Consider the following 19172-nt stretch of genomic DNA (forward strand, 5'->3'; position numbering starts at 1 on the left):
GAGGACTTTTGCCTCCTGCTTTGCACCAAAAGAATTGTTCTACACCTACCTTGTATTTTTGTATATATTTAGCAACTTAAGATTCTATGTTGTACACCTGTCTGTCTTTTTCATCATTGTCACTTATTATACCAATGCTATTTTGTATCCTGTCCATGTGCTTCTTTGTACCCATTCTCCCGTGCTAATTTCCAAACCTTGTGGTATAGGCACGGAGGTGCCCTTACTTTTTTTGATTCGTTACCTGGAGGTTGGCAACCCGACAACATTGCAATGGCTTGAGCGCCGCCCAGCCGCTGTCGGCGTACTCAGCCGGCCAGACCTCCGCACCATAGAGTTCGAGGCCTAGCCAGGCGCGCGCCCTCGGACGGCCGGAAGCCTCGCCTACTCCGGGGGCGCGCACTTCCGGGGCTTGTCCGTGGCTGGCGGGGAGCGGCCTGTGCGGCAACAACAGCGGCGGCATCATGGCTGGCATCAAAGGTAGCGGCTCGGTGGGGCGGGGAAGGGTCGAGGCGCGGGCCGTGCGGCGGAGGAGGAGGAGGAGGAGGAAGGGGCTTCCCCTCGGACCAGGCCTGGACGCCCCCCCCTCCAGCCCCGTCGGTGACGTAGCCCGACGGTCCCGGGGCCCCGCTCGGTTTCCATGGCAACAGGCGCCGGGCTTGGGGGTGTGATGCTGCTCGGGCAGGGAAACGCGGAAGCGGGCGAAGAGGCCTTCGGAGCCCCCCACCCCCACCCCCCAAGCTCTGATTGTCTCCTGCAGCCTTAGGAGCAATGTTGGCTCAGGTCGACCTAAGCAAGCTGGTTTAGACGCTTCTTTTTTTTAAGGAGTATATTTCATATCTATAAACAGTGATTAACGAAGCTAGCATCTTCATGCGAGGCTGCAGTATGCCTCTGAGGGCTGTATGCAAGGTCTGTCAATGCTTACTGGCTGCAGTGGGCGAATAGAGCCTCCACATGCAACGGCAGTGTACCTTTTAAGTACAGAGTTTGAAGGGTTTGGCGCTTTCTGTGACTTTCCTAAAAGTAGCTTATAGTTGGTTTGGGCACATGATCCTTTGAAAGTGTTAAGCAAACTGTTCCTCTCGAACACTGCCTTGTACTGAATCGGACCCTTGGTCCATCAAAGTCAGTGTTGTGTACTCAGGCAGCGGCTCTCAGACTGGCAGGGTCTCAGGTAGAGATGTTTCACATCACCTACTTGCCTAGTCCCTTTAACTGGAGATGCCAGGGATTGAACCTGGGAGCTTCTGCTTGCCAAGCAGAGGATCTGCCACTGAGCCGTGGTTGCTAGCTTCTTCCCTTCCCCCTCCCTTTTTTTTAAGATGGAGAAGAGGAACTACACCTTCTGCTAAGTCAGTGGTTCCTAACCTTTTTTTGACCAGGGACCACTAGGACTTTTTTGTTCGGTTCAGGGACCCCAGGGTTCAAAATAAAAATTCCGAGAATTTGAAAATAAACTTTAATCATAACTGTTAGTTAAACATTAAACTTAGAATAATATTTGAATATATATATTTTATAATAGAGAACTTTTAATTGAAAATATTAATTTATTATGGGTTTATAACTTTGTTTCGCGGGCCTTAATTTAGTTCTCGCAGACCCCTGGGGGTCCACGGACCCCTGGTTGGGAACCAGTGTGCTAAGTGGACCTTTGGGCTGAAATCCTGTGCACGTACTTCTGTGGAAGTGAGCCCTATTGAACTGGGGGTGGGGGTGGAGTTTCTTGTGGTGTCTTAAAAGCTAGCAGTTAATGTGGCTTCAGCTTTCATGGATGAGATCCCCTTTGTTGTCTGTGAAAACTTGTGACGGGGATGAATGTCTCTGGCTGTAAGTTGCCACGAGGTGATTGGCTGCTTTGCTAAGCTTAGCACAGCTACCCCGCTGGAAATGGGTTACTTTCGAGCTCAACAGGATTCGCTTCCAAAGAAATGTGTGTGAAGCCAAGCAGTGTGTCCGATCTGTGGGTCAGCCCTCAGCCTGTACAGTTACCCATTGCTGAACCTTGCCTAGAAAAGACCTGAGGCTTTGATAGCTGTGTCTGTGTTTAAAACGTTTCCATCTTCACCATCTGGATGTAACTCACAACATTCATCACATAATTAAAAACAGCCACAATCTGCGCATGCTTTCTTTTCTCTCGCTGAGAATGAATGACATAATTATGACAAATAGGCAGTACCTTTTGGTGCAGCGTAGGTGGGATGCCTTTCTGAGAACGATTGGGGGAGTGCCACCACTGTAAGATGCCACAAGAATTGCTTAGCTTAATTTTTCACATCTGGAGTTCCTATCCCATAGTGGGGGTTAAATCAAGGGAGACCCTTGAGGAGGGACTGTGGCTCAGTGGTAGAGCATCTGCTTGGCATGCAGAAGGTCTCAGGTTCAATCCCCAGCATCTCCAGTTAAAGAGACTAGGCAGGTAGGTGATGTGAAAGACCCCTGCCTGAGCCCCTGGAGAGCCACTGCTGGTCTGAGTAGACAATACTGACTTCAATGGACCAAGGGTCTGGTTCAGTACAAGGCATCTTCACATGTTCATGTGTCTAGATCCCCCTGTGATTATTTATCAGGTGTGCAGGGGCCTGATTTTGAATTGGGACCCTGAGGAAAGAGTGAGTTTAAGCCCTCCACACCCCTTCCCCAATCCAAAACAGGCATGGGGGGCTGTTGTTTGCCCCTTTGAGGGAATGTATAGCTACCCTATACTTGCTCTGGCAGGGCAAAACGCAGCTCCCTGCAACCAGTTTAGATCGAAAGCGGTGATGGAGGGCTTAAGTCCTTCACACCACAGTTTCAATCCAAATTGAGTCTCTGCGTGCCTGATAGCTGCATTTCAAACACTCGAGGAGCCACAGGCATGGATCTCTGAGCATATCATGTTAGTTTGGCCCAGGGCGGAGACTATTTTGGCAGGCCTGCTATCTGTGGGCACAAGTGATCTAGTGGCATTCCTTTATCTAAAAACAAAATCCTCACCGGGATTCTCCGTTTCAGGACTTATGTGCTATAAATAACATAATTCATAGAATCATAGAGTTGGAAGGGACCACCAGGGTCATCTAGTCCAACCCCCTGCACAATTAGGAAATTCACAACTACCTCCCCTCCACACCACCAGTGACCCCTACTCCATGCCCAGAAGATGGCCAGCATGCCCTCCCTCTCGTCTGCCTAAGGTCATAGAATTGCTGACAGATGGCCATCTAACCTCTTCTTAAAATTCTAGAGCATGATTGCATACAGATCTGGGGGGGGTGAGATTAAGTGAACCCATTGTGTAGTAATAGGGAAGAAAAAGTTCGTTTGTTGATGTGAGTGGTGACAAGTTGATCTTTCCATCTGCAAGTCGTTCTCTCTCAGCTGTAAAGGCTGACTATGAGGGTAAATGAGAATTGAACTGCAGATAATTGGAGGAGGAGTGGAAATTAGACTACAAGTAATAATTCAAGTTATTATTAATGACTAGGGAGTAAATAACTAGTTCTGTACTGTTTAAACTGGCTAGCATAGTGTATTGTGGATTGCTAGCAGTGCAATCCTAAGTGTTATATTTATTTACTTTTATCGTCCATCTTTCTTGTTCCGGATATAATAAGGTAAAGGTCCCCTGTGCAAGCACCGGGTCATTCCTGACCCATGAGGTGACGTCACATCCCGACGTTTTCTAGGCAGACTTTGTTTACGGGGTGGTTTGCCAGTGCCTTCCCCAGTCATCTTCCCTTTACCCCCAGCAAGCTGGGTACTCATTTTACCGACCTCGGAAGGATGGAAGGCTGAGTCAACCTTGAGCCGGCTACCTGAAACCAACTTACAGAATATAAAACAATGCAGTTAGACAGGGTAAGTTCATCAATGAACAATGCATTAGGTATAGGCTTACCGCATTAGAGAATAATGCAAACAACAAACAAGGTATGTGATGAACAATACAGTAAGTAGATTACAAATATAAGCCAGTGCAATAAAAGCAAGTAGTACCTACGATAATCACTGGAGCAGACTACAGTTCTCTTCCATATAAAGGTCCCCAGCCAGGTTGTTCCTTTCTGCTGCATTTCTGATTGCTTTTTGAAAATGCTGTGGGAGCCCATATATTCTTTTAAGCATTAAGTTCAGTTAGGAACCAGCTCTAGGTGGCTGAACTGGGGATCAGGAGGTCCTCATTGGAAACGTTGCCCTGATTATAAACTCACTTGAAGACTTAAACAAACCTCTCTCTCTCTGATCCCCTTGCCTCAAACATGTGGGAAACAATAACAGTTATTTACTTGTTCTCTGTTGCTCCAGAGACTAGGACACAGAGTAATGGATTTAAACTAAGAGAAAAGCGATTCCACCTAAACATTAGGAAGAACTTTCTGACAGTGAATGCTGTTCGACAGTGGAATGCGCTGCCTCGAAGGGTGGTGGAGTCCCTGTCTTTGGAGGTCTATAAGCAGAGGCTGGATGGCCATCTGTCGGGAGTGCTTTGATTGTGGGATCCTGCATGGCAGGGGGTTGGACTGGATGGCCCTTGTGGTCTCTTCCAACCTTGTGAACTTCTTAATAATAAATATCAGTTATTGTTAATAATTTTAATAATGATTACAGGGTTGTTGTAAAGATAACGTATGTGGAACACTTTGAATGCTCTGACATATGATATATAAATACCACTAAAGGGTTCTGGATACAAGAGCTTTTTTGACATAATAACTGTTGCAGTGTCAGCTAGAAAATTCTCAGCACCAGTTTTGATAACTAACAGACAGAGGCTGGCCACAATACACAGCAAAGAATCTCTACAGTGAGGGTGGCCATGACTACACTCTGTGGATCTCCCCCCCCACTCCGAGTTTGCAGAAAAACCCATTGACATTGTGGCCGTGGAGCCAGTTACTAGCATCCGAAGGAGAAAGAGATCGAGGAAGGGGAGGGGGAAGTGAGGGCAGAACAGAAAGAGGGTCTGCCGGTGGGGAGGGGGAGAGGATTTCTCTCTCCCCACAGGTCCCCATCTGCCTGTACTTACATATGTGACATTTAAAATTGTATAATAAAGTATGTTTCCATCTTTACAATGCTGTACCTGCACCTCTAGTATAAATATATTTAAGAATTGTCAGTTTATGCCTAATTCAGATGTGACTCGGAAGGGGGAGCCCTTCCTTCTACTATGGGCTTGCCGTTTCCCTGCATCTAGCTGAAGTTGCACCGTTAAAAGCAGCATTTGGTGTCTTGTGTCTTCAGTGTTCAGACTCCTGAATTGGCTGGTCAGGAGGGGAGAACAGAAACTGCATCTTGGTCTCTCTTTTAGCTCTTGGCGGTACCTGGAGAAAATGGTCCGCGTACTTTGAGTGACTGATACGTTTTTGTTTTTCCTCCTTCACAGCTCTGATCAGCCTGTCCTTCGGGGGAGCAATCGGGCTTATGTTCCTGATGCTTGGATGTGCCCTTCCACAGTACAAGTAATGTATATTTTCCCACACGCACTGTTTTCAGTTTTCTCTCTCTCTTCTTCTTTCACCCATGTTTATTGATCGCAGCAACAGACCAGTGACGTTCCTTTTAACTTCCGTCTCTGTCCTTCCTTCCTCGAACCCTTGGTGCTAAATTAATTGGCAACACGTAATGCAGAGTGCGTCTGGCATAGTTAGATGAAGGAGGGATGATCCTGAGGAAAATCAGGACAGGCAATGTAAATGTGTTTTTTCCCCCCAGAAACGTAAACGTGCCTATGTAGCTATTCTCAGGAATGAGCCTGCTACTAAACCAACTCTGGGGTAATAAAAATGAAGATGGTAGAACAGCAGCAACAAAATTGGTCAGAAACACACCAGCTCCCCAAATCCTCTCCAGTTACAAAAAGGGCTCTACTAGCGTGGTATAGTGGTTAAGAGCCAGTGTGGTGTAGTGGTTAAGAGGGGTGGACTCTAATCTGGAGAACTGAATTTGATTCCCCACTCCTCTACATGAGCCAGCTGGGTGAACGTGGGCTAGTCACAGTTCTCTCAGAACTCTCTCAGCCCCACCTACCTCACAAGGTGTCTGTTGTGGGGAGGGGAAGGTGATTGTAAGCCTATTCTATGAGGTGCTGTAAAGGAACACAGGTAGGTTAATGCGGTTGCAGTCGTCCTGTTTGTGGGCTTCCTAGAGGCACCTGGTTGGCCACTGTGTGAACAGACTGCTGGACTTGATGAGCCTGAGCCTTGGTCTGATCCAGCGTGGCTTCTCTTACATTCTTACGGAGGTCTAGGGCTATCCATGGTTACTAGTCAGAATGGATACTAGTCATGATGCCTATCTGTCCCCTCCAGTATCAGAGGAGCATGCCTAGTATATTAGGTGCTGTAAAGGAACACAGGCAAGATGGTGCTGCTGCAGTCGTCTTGTTTGTGGGCTTCCTAGAGGCACCTGGTTGGCCACTGTGTGAACAGACTGCTGGAATTGATGGACCCTTGTCTGATCCAGCCTGGCCTTTCTTATTCTTATACCTATTTCGGCATTGGCATTAGTTGAGATGATTAATTAGGAAGTGGGGAAAAAAGTCTTTCCACATATGCAGCATTCAATGATTAAACAGTAATGGCGGTGCTGCCCAAAAACCTTGGGTGAATGTAATTGCATGAGGGCCGTTTATCTGAAGCGATTGCAAGGAGAAGGCTCGCAAATTAACGAAAGGTTTGTGTTTTCCCCCCCTTTGCTTCTAGCACATATTGGCCCCTGTTTGTCCTGTTCTTCTACATCCTCTCTCCAATTCCCTACTGCATAGCAAGAAGAGTGGTGGAAGACACAGACGCCACAAGCAACGCCTGCAAGGAACTTGCCATATTTCTGACGACAGGCATTGTCGTCTCAGCGTTCGGGCTTCCAATTGTGTTTGCCAGAGCAGACCTGGTTAGTATTTCCTCCTCTTGAGCACGTCCTCAGCAGTGGTGACAGTCTGGCCATTTTAAAATGGCAGTCGTTGCACAAGTGAAAGTTGTAGATTCACTTAAAGCCGTCTCGGGGCCAGCCCGAGGATTCTTTGCCACTCTGGGGGGTGGGAAGGGCAAACTCCAGTGAAACTGAAACTGTGCTCCGGAGCCTCCTGTTATTATTGCAGAAGCTTCTGAAATGTTCTCTCCATTCTCTCATGCGTTGTGCTGAATAATCATAGCAGAACGATAAAGCATGTTCAAAAGCTGATCAAAACACAAATCTTTAGCTTGCTCAAGTGCCATGCTAATATTCTCTTATCAGGGCTTTGCGTGTAGTGTGTTTTGAAACTGAAAACGAAGCAGGTTTTGGTCTTTATTTTGGAAGGTTTCACTCTTATTAACAAGCTGCTCCTTCTCAACTGTTGGAGTGTTACTTAACATTCCTTAACTGCTGGCACCTTCACCTGTGTGGTAGAATTGCCTATCTTAGAAGCACTGTGCTTGGCACAGCCTACCTCCTGGTGTATGGGAGTACATGGTTGAGGATCCACGTGTGTCATAAACATATTAGGTGGTGTCCACATGTACCCCAATCCAACTCGGCGCAGTGCGCACACAGAACCTTCACTTAACAAACAGTTGCGGTGCTGTGCCTTTCCAAATATCCGTCATCCTGGGCCCCAACACACAGATCTTACACAGCTTCAGACTCCCCCTCATGCTGTGTACTGTGTTAGAGGTATTCCTAACCTTCAGTTGGGTTAATTGCCGATGAAGGATACTGTCAGTCTCTTTTCCAGCAGCTGTATAGCGTGGTGTGGTGATTAAAGAGTGGTGGTTTGGAGCGGTGGACTCTGATCTGGAGAACCGGGTTTGATTCCCCACTCCTCCACATGAGCGGCGGAGGCTAATCTAGTGAACTGGATTTGTTTCCCCACTCCTACACATGAAGCCACACTCTCTCAGCCCCACCTACCTCACAGGGTGTCTGTTGTAGGGAAGGGAAGGTGATTGTAAGCCGGTTTGATTCTGCCTTAAGTGGTAGAGAAAGTCGGCATATAAAAACCAACTTTTCTCCTTCTCCTATACCTGAAAAAGTTCCTGCTGACAGTAGTGCACCAGAACCTGGCCATTTTGGAGAGATTTGCACCTGTTTCAATGTCGGCCAGGGGACCCTAACATTTTGCTGGCTGGAAATTGCTCACATATCCACCAGAAGCTAAAGATACAGTACGTCAGTGGCTCAGCCCCAGAGAACGATCAAAAGGCACACAGTACCATTTGACTGTTGGAGCTAGTAGGATCGGGCCCCGAGTAATACTTGAACGGGAGACTACCTAGGAACCATCTTAAAACCAATTTTCAGCTGCTTGAAGGAAGAGTGGGGTTGTAAACGTGGCATAGAAATACAAATTAAAACATAGCGGGTGATGTAGCAGGCGAGAACACCTTTGCATCGACCTTCTGTACGCGTAACTTGTGTATAACAATAATAATGTATTGCAGTCATAGATCAGAAAATATCATATTGCATTTCTGTGCTACATTTCCAAAAACCTAAAACCTTGCATTTCAATAATTGCTACCAAAACTGATAAAATACTAACTAAGCCCCCCCTCAAAAAAAAAAAAAACACAGTGTAAAACTTGGAGCAGTATTTCTATACACATTACAATTCCTTATCCTTTCCAGCAGTCCCTTTCTTCCTCCGGGCTTTTAACCACACAAGCACAAAATCTGGCCATTTGATTCGAGATCATGAGATTTTTGCCGATTAATAACTTTTCCAGCCATACCTGCTCCGAACTTTCTGTGAATTTAGCTATTATAGGATTAAGAAGATTAACCCTCACTGGAGCCTCACTGGAGCCTCTTCACTGGCAGTCTTTAAGCAGAAGCTGGACGAACACTTGTCAGGGATGCTCTAGGCTGATCCTGCATTAAGCAGGGGGTTGGACTAGATGGTCTGAATGGCCCCTTCCAACTCTATGATTCTGTGAACCCTCAATTAACTTCTGTATGTGCGTGTGTTTCCCCCCATCCCTAGATCGAGTGGGGTGCCTGCGCGCTCGTCCTCACGGGGAACACGGTCATATTTGCCACCATCCTAGGGTTTTTCTTGGTCTTCGGCAGCAACGACGACTTCAGCTGGCAGCAGTGGTGAAAAAACGCTCCAGAGAACTATCGGGCATCTTGCGTCATTCAGTGGCCATCCATCCAAGAGAGAGAACGGGCAATAAAGCGAATGTACTGTTTCCACAGAGGGACCCTGAGCGTAGGACGCTCCGTAATCCCCTTTCCCCTCCGCTCACATACAGTTTTTAACCTTTTCTTTGATTTCAGACGTTTTCCATTGTTGGCGCCGTTTTCTTTTAACGAGGGAGCCGGAATTCATTAAATGCGAGGTTTAAATGTGTACTTTTTTAAAAAATCACAATTGTGTTTAAAGATAACATGGGCTTCTTCTTTTTTATAACCCTGGGTTATTGTTTTTTTTTAAGCTGTAATGTACAATAGTATAAGCGAACTGACGACAAGTTGAAAGTGAAGAACCCCCTCGAAGGGAAGTGCTTTTTGCCACTCAACCCTCAGCATGTTTATTTGGAATTAAGTCCCACTGAGTTCAGCAAGGCTTAACTCCTCAGGAAATGTGCATAAGATTGCGCCTTGAGTCTCTCCCCCCGTCCCGAGATCAGTAGACTTCAGCATGCGCTTAACACTCCCTCCCGCCTTTGGAGCCCAAGAGGACTTAAGAGCGTGTAGCTTTGGCTCGATTGTGCCATGAACTTAGCAGACGACTGCATGCCTGGAGAATTTTGCATAGTGACATGAGAAGGGCAGAAGAGGAGGACTCGGTAAGTCGCTTGTTCCTGTGTGGCGCTTGCGGGGGAAGATCATGCCACTAGCACGGGGCGGGATAGCTTTTGACAAAGGGGTTTCTATGTTTTTAATTATTTTGAGAGCTCGTGCTCATCATGCAAACATTTGTAAGCTTTTTATTTTCAGATGCTCTAACTGACTGGAGGCACCTCATAGCGGGGAAATCTGATATTTAAAATCTCATTTTGTTTTTTAAAAAAACAGTTGGAACCTTTCTGTTTATGAACATTGTGTGCTTTTGACATTCTGTGTCGACTCTTTTATGTTGTACCAAAGGGGGGGGGGGAACGAGTGGCTCGTCCATGGAACTACTGACTTAATGGGCGCATCCCAACGAGAAGTTCCCCTGCGGGAGCCCCGTGCAAAATGCACTCGCCCGCCTGGTGTTATTTTCCACGGGGGTGTTCTGCAAGGGAACTACCCGGCCGATTGTGCCCCACTGCGTTTGCAGCGTGTAACAGGAGGATTTCTCCTTCCCTTTTTTTTGTAATTTATTTTATACACGGTATCAAAAGGCTTTTGAAACGGAGACCGAGCCTTCCGCTGTAGGTTAAAATATTGTCAAAGTTTGGCTGTCCGGCAAATCTTTGACTGAAGGGTTGTTTTTTTGTAGTGATTGTCAATGTTTCAATTTATGCATTAATGTATTAAATGTTAGATCATACCCGTAGATCTGTTAGAGTATACCACTTGTAATTTTTCACTATTTAATATTAGTTGCATACCTCTTAATTGTCTTGTCTGTTAGCCACAAATTTGCACATTTTCTTAGTTGCTATTCTGTTGGAGTGATGTTTAGTTGTGGACTCCTCCGTTGGATGTTTAGATGCCTGTCTGCACCTTCTTTCTTTTTTAATTGTCAACTTGGGGCCTGATCCACAATGGATCCATTCCAAGGGATAGGTCAATGGAACTTTCTTGCCTCTCCAAGGCTGAGCTGCGGGCATACCTGCGCCGCAGCGCGCCAGAGCATGTGGGAGCAAACATTCTGACCTCCCTCCTCCCGCTGTGCCCCCTTGAAATTGTGCCCCCTCCAGGAGTCAGTGGGGACAGCATGGGAGGCCAACTGAGAGTCTGTAGAGAGAGGTAAAGATACTTTCCTGTTTCTGCCAGAGGAAGTGGCTTCCACCAGTGGGAGAGCTAAGGCATTTGCTTGCACAATTGGGATCCAAGGCATTTACTTGCATAGTTCTCGTAGGACCCTCTTGCCCCCCTGTACCTTTCCAGGGCTCTATGCAGGACCTTGGAGAGCTGAAGGGCAGCTGGATGAATATAAATGAGCCATGTATTGACCTCTGGTTGCGGGTAATGCCCGGTGCGCCGCAAGGGGTGGCGTCCAGGAGAAGGGCCCAAGGGCTGCATTGAACTCATAAGCGGATCTCCTGTCACCGACTCAGCTACATTTTGGGGTTGGATCCACGCGCATGATGCTCGCAAGCACCAGAAACTGCTATCTTTTTAACAACTCTTTATTGGCGGCATAAGCGCCACTGGGTTTCTGTGTGTTTTTGTTTAAAATGACTTCAAATGCGAAGCAAACTCCAAAGCCAGGTGATCGGGGACAGTGACATCTGTGTTGTATCGTCAGAATAAGAGCAGAAGATGGGCACAGTGTGGGATGGTTTTTGAAGAGACTGATTCCAAACAGAGCTGAGGCTGAGAGCTCAAGGGCTACTTTTGGGGTGCCGAAGGGGATTTTTGTGTGTCCCTCTCTAAACAATACATGCCCACTCTACCATCCCCCATACTCTGCTTACGATGCGAATTTCTGAAACAGCCAGGAGACAGAAGCAACTGATGTTTAAGAAACATAGGGCCAAAGCTTCCTTGGAGGCACAGATCTAGCTCTGGTCACAGATGTCTAGATCTGGTCCATGTTTTTTATTATGGAAATCCCTTAAGTACTTGGAATTGTTTTTCCAGTTTACAGGATTTGGAAACACAACTTTCGCAGTGCAGTCCTATGGAGAGTTACTCCAGTCTAAGTCGGTTGCCTCCAATCAGCTTAGACCAGAATAGTGCACCATAGGATCGCACTGCTAGCGTTATCATGCTGAGTTGCATTTTCAAATCCCCAAAGCTCCCTTCGAAGTTCTAGGCACCAAGGGTGGTGTATTTCTTTGACCTTATACAGATGGATGTGACCTCATTTTGTGACCCTCGGAATCATGTCCGATAACAAACGGCTTCTCTTCTCTCATGTACTACTGTTGCTTTTCTTGATGGCAACTCCTCAGTTAAGCTCCCACTTTTGTATTTAATAATATGGTGTATTTTCTGTGTGTGAATTGTGTGGGCAGCATTGTGGTGACAATTGGCTCCTTTTTAGACACAGCACTGTCTATGGTTTTCAGGTTAGACATTTGAGAGGTGTGTTCCTTCCCTTCCCTCATGTAATATGCACTGAATAGCATTGCCATCCTTCTACCAAGAGAACTTTTGATGAGAAAAACAATAAAACATTTTAAATACCACCTTGCTTTGGCTGTTTAACGAACATGTTCTGTTACTAACAAGGTGAAGACTTCTTTGTTCCAAGCACCATGTGAAGGATCTGCCCGTGGTTTCTCAGCAACAGGTACACGGCTCGGTGCTTAAAATTTGTTGTAACATTCCCAATGGGATATAGACGAGGCTGTGTGTACAGATTAAGTTTATGCACCCAGCTAATCCAAAATGAGCCCCGTGGCACAAGAGTGGTAAACTGCAGTACTGCAGTCAAAAGCTCTGCTCACGACCTGAGTTCGATCCTGACAGCAGTTGTTTCAGGTAGCTGGCTCACAGTTGACTCAGCCTTCCATCCTTCCGAGGTCGGTAAAATGAGTATCCACCTTGCTGGGGTTAAAGTGTAGGTGATTGGGGAAGGCAACGGCAAACCACCCTGTAAACATAGCCTGCCTAGTAAATGTCAGGATGTGACGTCACCCCATGGGTCAGTAATGACCCGGTGCTTGCACAGGGGACTACCTTTACCTTTTTATCATCCAAAACAGGTCTCTTCGATCTGTATAAATGCAAATTTGCATACATTTGTATGAAGCTGCCGTTTTTACTCTTTTTCTGTTTCATGAGGATAGCTAAAGAGCCTGGCAGGGAAGCATGGGTGCCTGTTGATGCCAGGTGATGCCCTTTCGGGAAGGAACACCCAGAAGTTGGCAGGCTGAGGGCTGCAGCTGGTGCAGAGAGAGATGACAACTTCCAGGTGGGGGTTGGAGACCTCCTGGTAGGGTAGCCAGGCACAGACTGGCAACCAGTGGGAGGTAGGAGACGGGTACTTACTGGGGTGGGGGAGAATCTTCGGCACCGTGCAGTAATGTCACTTCCAGTGCAACCTAGATGTGCACCTGGGCCACACTCTAGCACTCGCCCCCAAATCTCTGGAGTTTATGGGCAAGTGCTAGAGCACCTTTCCTGGTGTGATCTTGGCACTTCTGGGTTGCACCAGAAGTGACGACGTCGTGCGATTATGAAGATTCTCTCCCCGCCCCCCATTTTGCCATGCTGCTTCTGTCTGCTGACCAGATGAGCGTCAGCGGGCATCAGCAACAATTGCCGGGAGTTTGCCCACCGTTAGCAGCCGCCTAGAAAGCCTACCTCCTGCAATTACAATGGGGGCCATAGCTCAGTGGTAGAGCAACTGCTTGGCGTGCAGAAGGTCCTAGATTCAATCCCCAGCATCTCTAGTTAAAGGGACCAGGCAAGTAGGTGATGTGGAAGACCTCTGCCTGAGACCCTGGAGAGCTGCTGCCGGTCTGAGTAGACAAGACTGATTTGGATGGACCAAGGGTCTGGTTCAGTATAAGGCAGCTTCATGTGTTCGTGTGATCTCCAGACTACAGGGATCAGTTCCCTTGGAGAAAATGGCTGCTTTGGAGGCTGGACTCCACGGCAGTATACTCTGCTGTATACTCTCCCCAGGCTCCATTCCCAAATCTCCAGGAATTTCCCAATCCAGAGTTGGCAACCCTACCCAGTAGATTGTTGTCTGCTCTCACAAAATAGACTGAAATCACCATAGAACGACTCTTAACATGAACAAGGGTGGAGCAGTCAACTATGTCAAAGGCCACTGAAAGATTTACGAATACCAGCAACGACAGACCCCTTCCAACGAAGATTGTCCGCCAGTGCAACCAATGCAGTCTTGGGTCCATCCCTGAAGCCTGATTAGAATGGGTCAAGAGGAGATGTCATCCAAGAAACCCTGGCTCTGTTCCACCTCCACGCGTCACTCATCCATATATTACACTGGTGGGGGTGACTGCATCTCTGGCATCCTAACCCGAGTTGGGGTAAGACTAGGTTTGCCAGGTCCCTCTTCGCTACCGGCCGGAGATTTTCGAGGCGGAGCCTGAGGGCAGGGTTTGGGGAGGGACTTCTATGCCATAGAGCCCAATTGCCAAAGCAGCCATTTTCTCCAGGTGAACTGACCCCTACCGGCTGGAGAGCAGTTGTAATAGCAGGAGTTATCTACCCGGAGCTACTACCTGGAGGTTGGCAACCCCTAAGTAAGGCAGTCTGGGAAGAACTAGTGGTTTGACCTGATGATCATTCTGGGCACGGGATGTGGGGAGGAAAGGTCAGGGATGCCCTATTTTTCTTTCTAATGGCGGTAGTAGAAAAGGGCAAGAGTCCAGTAGCACCTTAAAGACTAACAAAAATATTGTCTGGTAGGGTATGAGCTTTCGTGAGCCACAGCTCACTTCTTCAGTATCTGAAGAAGTGAGCTGTGTCTCACGAAAGGCTCACCCTACCAGACAATATTTTTGTTAGTCTTTAAGGTGCTACTGGACCTCTTGCCCTTTTCTACTACTGCAGACAGACTAACATTTCTAATGGCAGTTTTGGATTAAGTGAGCTGTGGCTCACGAAAGGCTCATACCCTACCAGACAATATTTTTGTTAGTCTTTAAGGTGCTACTGGACCTCTTGCCCTTTTCTACTACTGCAGACCTACTAACATTTCTAATGGCCGTTTTGGATTACAGCGCGTTCCAGCCCATTCATTTCGATCCATTCATTTCAGCTCAGCGCTCCGGGCCGCGCATGCGCAGGAAAGAGGGGGTGGGGGGCGGACGCCGGCGTTCCTCCGCGGCGGGCCGAGGCCGCACCATAGAGAGGCGACACGACAGCACGGGTGCGCGGGGGGTTCGCTTCCGGGTCGAGAGGGCGTCCCTCGGGCCTGTTCTCGCCGTCGCCACCCACCCACCCCCGGGCTTCTCGACCTCGGCCCAAATGGCGGCGGCGGTGGTGTCGGCGGGCGGCGGAAGCGGCGCCGGCGCGGCCGGGGTCGCCTCGGCGGCTTCGCTCTGGAGCGAAGTGAGCCGCTGCGGCCAGAACGGCGACTTCGCCCGCGCTCTCAAGTCGGTCAATAAGAGTGAGTGAGGGGCCGGGAGTCACGTGGCCTTTTTTTGGGGGGGGGGTCCTATTCCACCTACCTCTATTCCACCTACCCGCCCCGCCCCCGCCCCCAGTTGCTGCGGCTTCTCCCTGCTGGCCTATGAGACAGCAAGGTAGACTTCCCCTGACTGTGGAAGATCCACTGGTTTAGCAGTTTGTAACAATCTCTTTTCCTTTCTGTAAATGTATTAGGACAGCAAGGGATTAGCTTGTTGCTGGGCAAGATAACTCTATGTGTGTGTGTGTTGAGTTACCAGGGGAAGAATGTCTGCCTGGATACTAGCTAGCTGTGTGTGTGCGCGCGCTAAGTTAGTAGGGTAAATGTCAGGGGAATGTTGACACGTCCTCTCAAGGCATCGATTTTGGTTAAAAGTGTGCGCCCCAGTTTAATCGGGGCCCAGTTATTTTGCTTGCTAGAGCGACTGGGTGACCAGCTGGAATAAACTGTTTTTCTTGATAACAATCTCAGGTCTCTCTCTCCCCCACGAACCCCCATTTACCCCATCACCTATTTGGGACTCCCGGGGTGGGGGGTGGTTGCTACAATGACCGAAGGATCCCCGCCAGCGGCCGTTCCTCGTTTCTTCTTCCCCGCTCCTCCTTCCCGTGTTGCACGAGGACAGCTGCTTGTGTCCTTTCGCGTGAACCTGACCTCAGGTTGCCAACCTCCAGGTGGTAACGAGACAGCAAGGAAAAAGTCTGCTGCAGTGCAAGACTTGTGTGTTGAGTCAGTGGGGGAAAAGACGTGAATGATAAAGGGGATGATGGAACCGCTGTGCTCCTGACTCTGTGAAACTACCGGATAAGCACCAAATGTGACGGGTCCTGTCTTAGCGTGGAACTAGGATAAAAGTTCATTCCCCAGTACAATCGGGGCTCAGTCTTTATGCTTGTGAAGGCGGCTGAGCCGCAGCTGCAATAAAACTCTTTTCTCAACTAACGGTTTCGGGTCTCTCTCCTCCACAAACCTCCGTTTTGCCACAACAGTAAGTAAGGAAAAAAAGGCTCAGCACACGGCTCCACTTAACTAATGAGGGTCTGCGTCTGTGGAAGAAATGTATAGGTCGATTTCTACTTATGCCCTGGCCTGGATGGCCCAGGCTAGCCTGATCTCGTCAGATCTCAGAAGCTGCTAAGCAGGGTCGGCCCTGGTTAGTATTTGGATGGGAGACCACCAAGGAATACCAGGATTGCTGTGCAGAGGAAGGCACTGGCGAACCACTCTTGCCTTGAAAACCCCAAAAAGGGGTCGCCATAAGTCGGCTGCGACTTGACGGCACTTTACACACACACGCATTTCTACTTATGGACTTTTGTAATGTTTGTATTAGTTATAAGTTAATGTTTAAAAGCTCAATACAGTGATTGCGATCACAGGTGACGTACATTTTTGAAAGTTGTGTGACTTCATTATTTAAGTGGAGCCTTGTGCTGAGCCTTTTTTCCTTATTTACCAGTTACAGCACAGGTGTGTGTTTTGTTTTGTAACTTCCAGGTGGTGGCAGGCGATTTCCCACTATTACAACTGATCTCCAGCTGATGGAGATCAGTTCCCCTGGAGAAAATGGCCCCTTTGGCAACTGGACTGTATGGCATTAAAGTCCCTCCCCAAACCCCGCCCTCCTCAGGCTCCACCCCAAAATTATCCCGCCGGTGGCAAAGAAGGACCTAGCAATCCTAACCACTTTCAAAGGTCCCTTCCCCCAAAGGTTTGCACTTGCGACAACACCCCGGTGGGGTAGGGCAGATTTATCACCATTCTTTTAAAAAATGGAGGTGTCCCCCACTAGGGCTGCCAACCTCCAGGTACTAACTGGAGATCTCCTGCTATTCCAACTTATCTCCAGCTAATAGAAATCAGTTCCCGGGGAGAAAATAGCTGCGTTGGCAATTGGACTCTATGGCATTGAAGTCCCTCCACTCTCTGCCCTCAAGCTTCGCCCCAAAACCACCTGTTGGTGGCGAAGAGGGATATGGCAACCCTATCCCTCACCAATAATTGTCCTGTAGAAGAGTGGGCTGCCAAAAAAAACTATCAGTGGGTTATAGAGCAAATCAAGCCTGAACTGACCCTAGGAGCGAGAATGACTAAACTGAGGCTGTCGTACTTTGGTCACTTTGTGAGGAGACAGGCGTCACTGGAAAAGACAGTCATGCTAGGAAAAGTTGAGGGCAGCAGGAAAAGAGGAAGACCCAACAAGAGATGGATTGACTCAATAAAGGAAGCCACGGCCCTCAGTTTGCAAGATCTGAGCAAGGCTGTTAAAGATAGGATGTTTTGGAGGACATTGATTCATAGGGTCACCATAGGGTCGGAAGCGACTTGAGGGCACTTAACACAGAGAAGAGTATGCATCTGTCATAGAAATAATCTTTTTTAAAAGAGTAGAAGTCAAAGAAAATGGCAGGTATAGAGAGGGTGTTTGGATGCAAAGGAGAGAGGTGTATGTGTCTAATAGCTGTTCAGAAGTGCAAGTTTAATCATGTAGAGCTTTTTCACTTATGTTTTACTTGGAGCAACCTCCTCTCCTGTGCAGTTGCTAAGGTGCAGGAACCCTGCAATCCTTGGCCTCTGGCCAGCACCATCCCATTATATTTACATACTTAAGGTTATCTGCAAAACCTAATATCACAAGATGCCAAGTACAGGTAGGACCTTTGGCTTTTACTGTGTTCTGAAGCAAACCTATGTTCCCTTCACACAATTCATGGTTCTTATGCAGAAAGGTGCTTCCGTGTGAGAAATAAGATGCCCATGTGTAGGGAGGGAGCTGTGACTCAGTGGTAAAGCATCTGCTTAGCATGCAGAAGGTCCCAGGTTGAATCCCAGGCATCTCCAGTTAAAGGGACTAGGCAAGGAGGTGATGTGAAAGACCTCTGCCTGAGACCCTGGAGAGCTGCTGCCAGTCTGAGTAGACAATACTGACTTTGATGGGTCCGATTCAGTATAAGGCAGCTTTGTGTATTCATGTAGGTTGTCACTAATGCCAGATGTACGGGAAGGTTTTGGCGGAGAGTGTTGCTGTGTTTACAGTCTTGCATGTGGCAAAGTGAAGCTGTGTGAAATTGCTCCTTTTTAACAAATAAGTAGATTGTTGCATGTTTTGATTTGTGCAGAGGCTGTGTGACATGTGATGCGGCCTCTTATTTCAAGAGCAGACTTCGCTGAAGCTTGCTGCGTTCCAAGGATGTTGTTGGGGGACATTTATGCATGGGAGGTTTTGCCTTAGTGATTTGCTGCTCTCTAAATGCACATTTTCCCCATCCAGATTCTTAAAAATCAAAAGTAAGCCCCCATGCAGAGTTTTGAGAATTTGGATGGGGAAAATGTGCATCTATCGAGCAGCAAATCCAAAGCAAAACCTTCCATGCATAAATAGCCAGGGTGTAGGATGCCACAGCTCACAATACAAAACAAACATAGTAAAAGCCATCCCTACTATAAAAGCAACATAATGGTAGCAAGCAAGGTCACAATTAGAGCAACAAGAAATTGTCCTTACGAAACCTGTCAGCTCCTCACACTGTTTTCAAATGCCTTCTGCAATAAGGTAGCCTACTAACCTTTTCAAAGGCCATTTGGTCCCCAATGGGTTAAGTTAACAGAAGGAATACCACAGCACTAAAAAAAGGGGGGCTCTGTTTCTTGTGGCAGCCGACAGGGCCCTAGAAGACCCCAGGAGCAAGGTTCCGGTTGATGAACTGACAGAGCCGGGTTGGAGAGAGTACCTAGCAGGAGGGATTCCATAAGTTGCCGTGGACTCTGTTGGCAAAGGGCTTTAAGATTGGAACCAGCAGTTTGATTAGCACCTGGGTACTAACTGGTAACCCATAACGCTGTCTTAATGTTGACACTCGCAACATGCTGTCCTCAGTTTGAGTTGTCCCCACTCCTACACATGAAGCCAGCTGGGGGACCTTGGGCTAGTCACACTCTCTCAGACCCACCTACCTCACAGGGTGTCTGTTGTGGGGAGGGGAAGGTGATT

General features: G+C 47.8%; 2 protein-coding genes across 2 annotated transcripts in view; both read left to right on the top strand.

Annotated features, from left to right (window-relative positions):
- The first annotated feature begins 443 nt into the window (after nucleotides 1–443).
- LEPROTL1 (leptin receptor overlapping transcript like 1) lies at nucleotides 444–9187 on the top strand. Its single transcript, XM_056848665.1, has 4 exons — nucleotides 444–480; nucleotides 5375–5450; nucleotides 6693–6879; nucleotides 8951–9187. Exons 1-4 carry the CDS (start codon nucleotides 465–467, stop codon nucleotides 9065–9067), a joined length of 396 nt encoding a protein of 131 aa, XP_056704643.1. The 5' UTR covers nucleotides 444–464; the 3' UTR covers nucleotides 9068–9187.
- A 5564-nt stretch (nucleotides 9188–14751) lies between these two features.
- Nucleotides 14752–19172, top strand: part of SRP72 (signal recognition particle 72) — a 31307-nt gene continuing 26886 nt past the window's right edge. The window contains exon 1 of the mRNA XM_056848504.1: nucleotides 14752–15160. Within this exon, the coding sequence (XP_056704482.1) occupies nucleotides 14752–15160 (409 nt within the window). The remainder of the gene's footprint in view (nucleotides 15161–19172) is intronic.

The sequence above is a fragment of the Euleptes europaea genome, chromosome 4 (assembly GCF_029931775.1).
Source record: "Euleptes europaea isolate rEulEur1 chromosome 4, rEulEur1.hap1, whole genome shotgun sequence".
In the NCBI taxonomy this organism is placed as follows: domain Eukaryota; kingdom Metazoa; phylum Chordata; class Lepidosauria; order Squamata; family Sphaerodactylidae; genus Euleptes; species Euleptes europaea.

Bases quoted from the DNA above. Each gene is read 5' to 3' on its own strand.
- LEPROTL1 (XM_056848665.1), top strand. The intron at 5,451-6,692 runs GTAATGTATATT...CTTTGCTTCTAG, and splicing joins TGTGCCCTTCCACAGTACAA to CACATATTGGCCCCTGTTTG. The intron at 6,880-8,950 runs GTTAGTATTTCC...CCCCATCCCTAG, and splicing joins TGTTTGCCAGAGCAGACCTG to ATCGAGTGGGGTGCCTGCGC.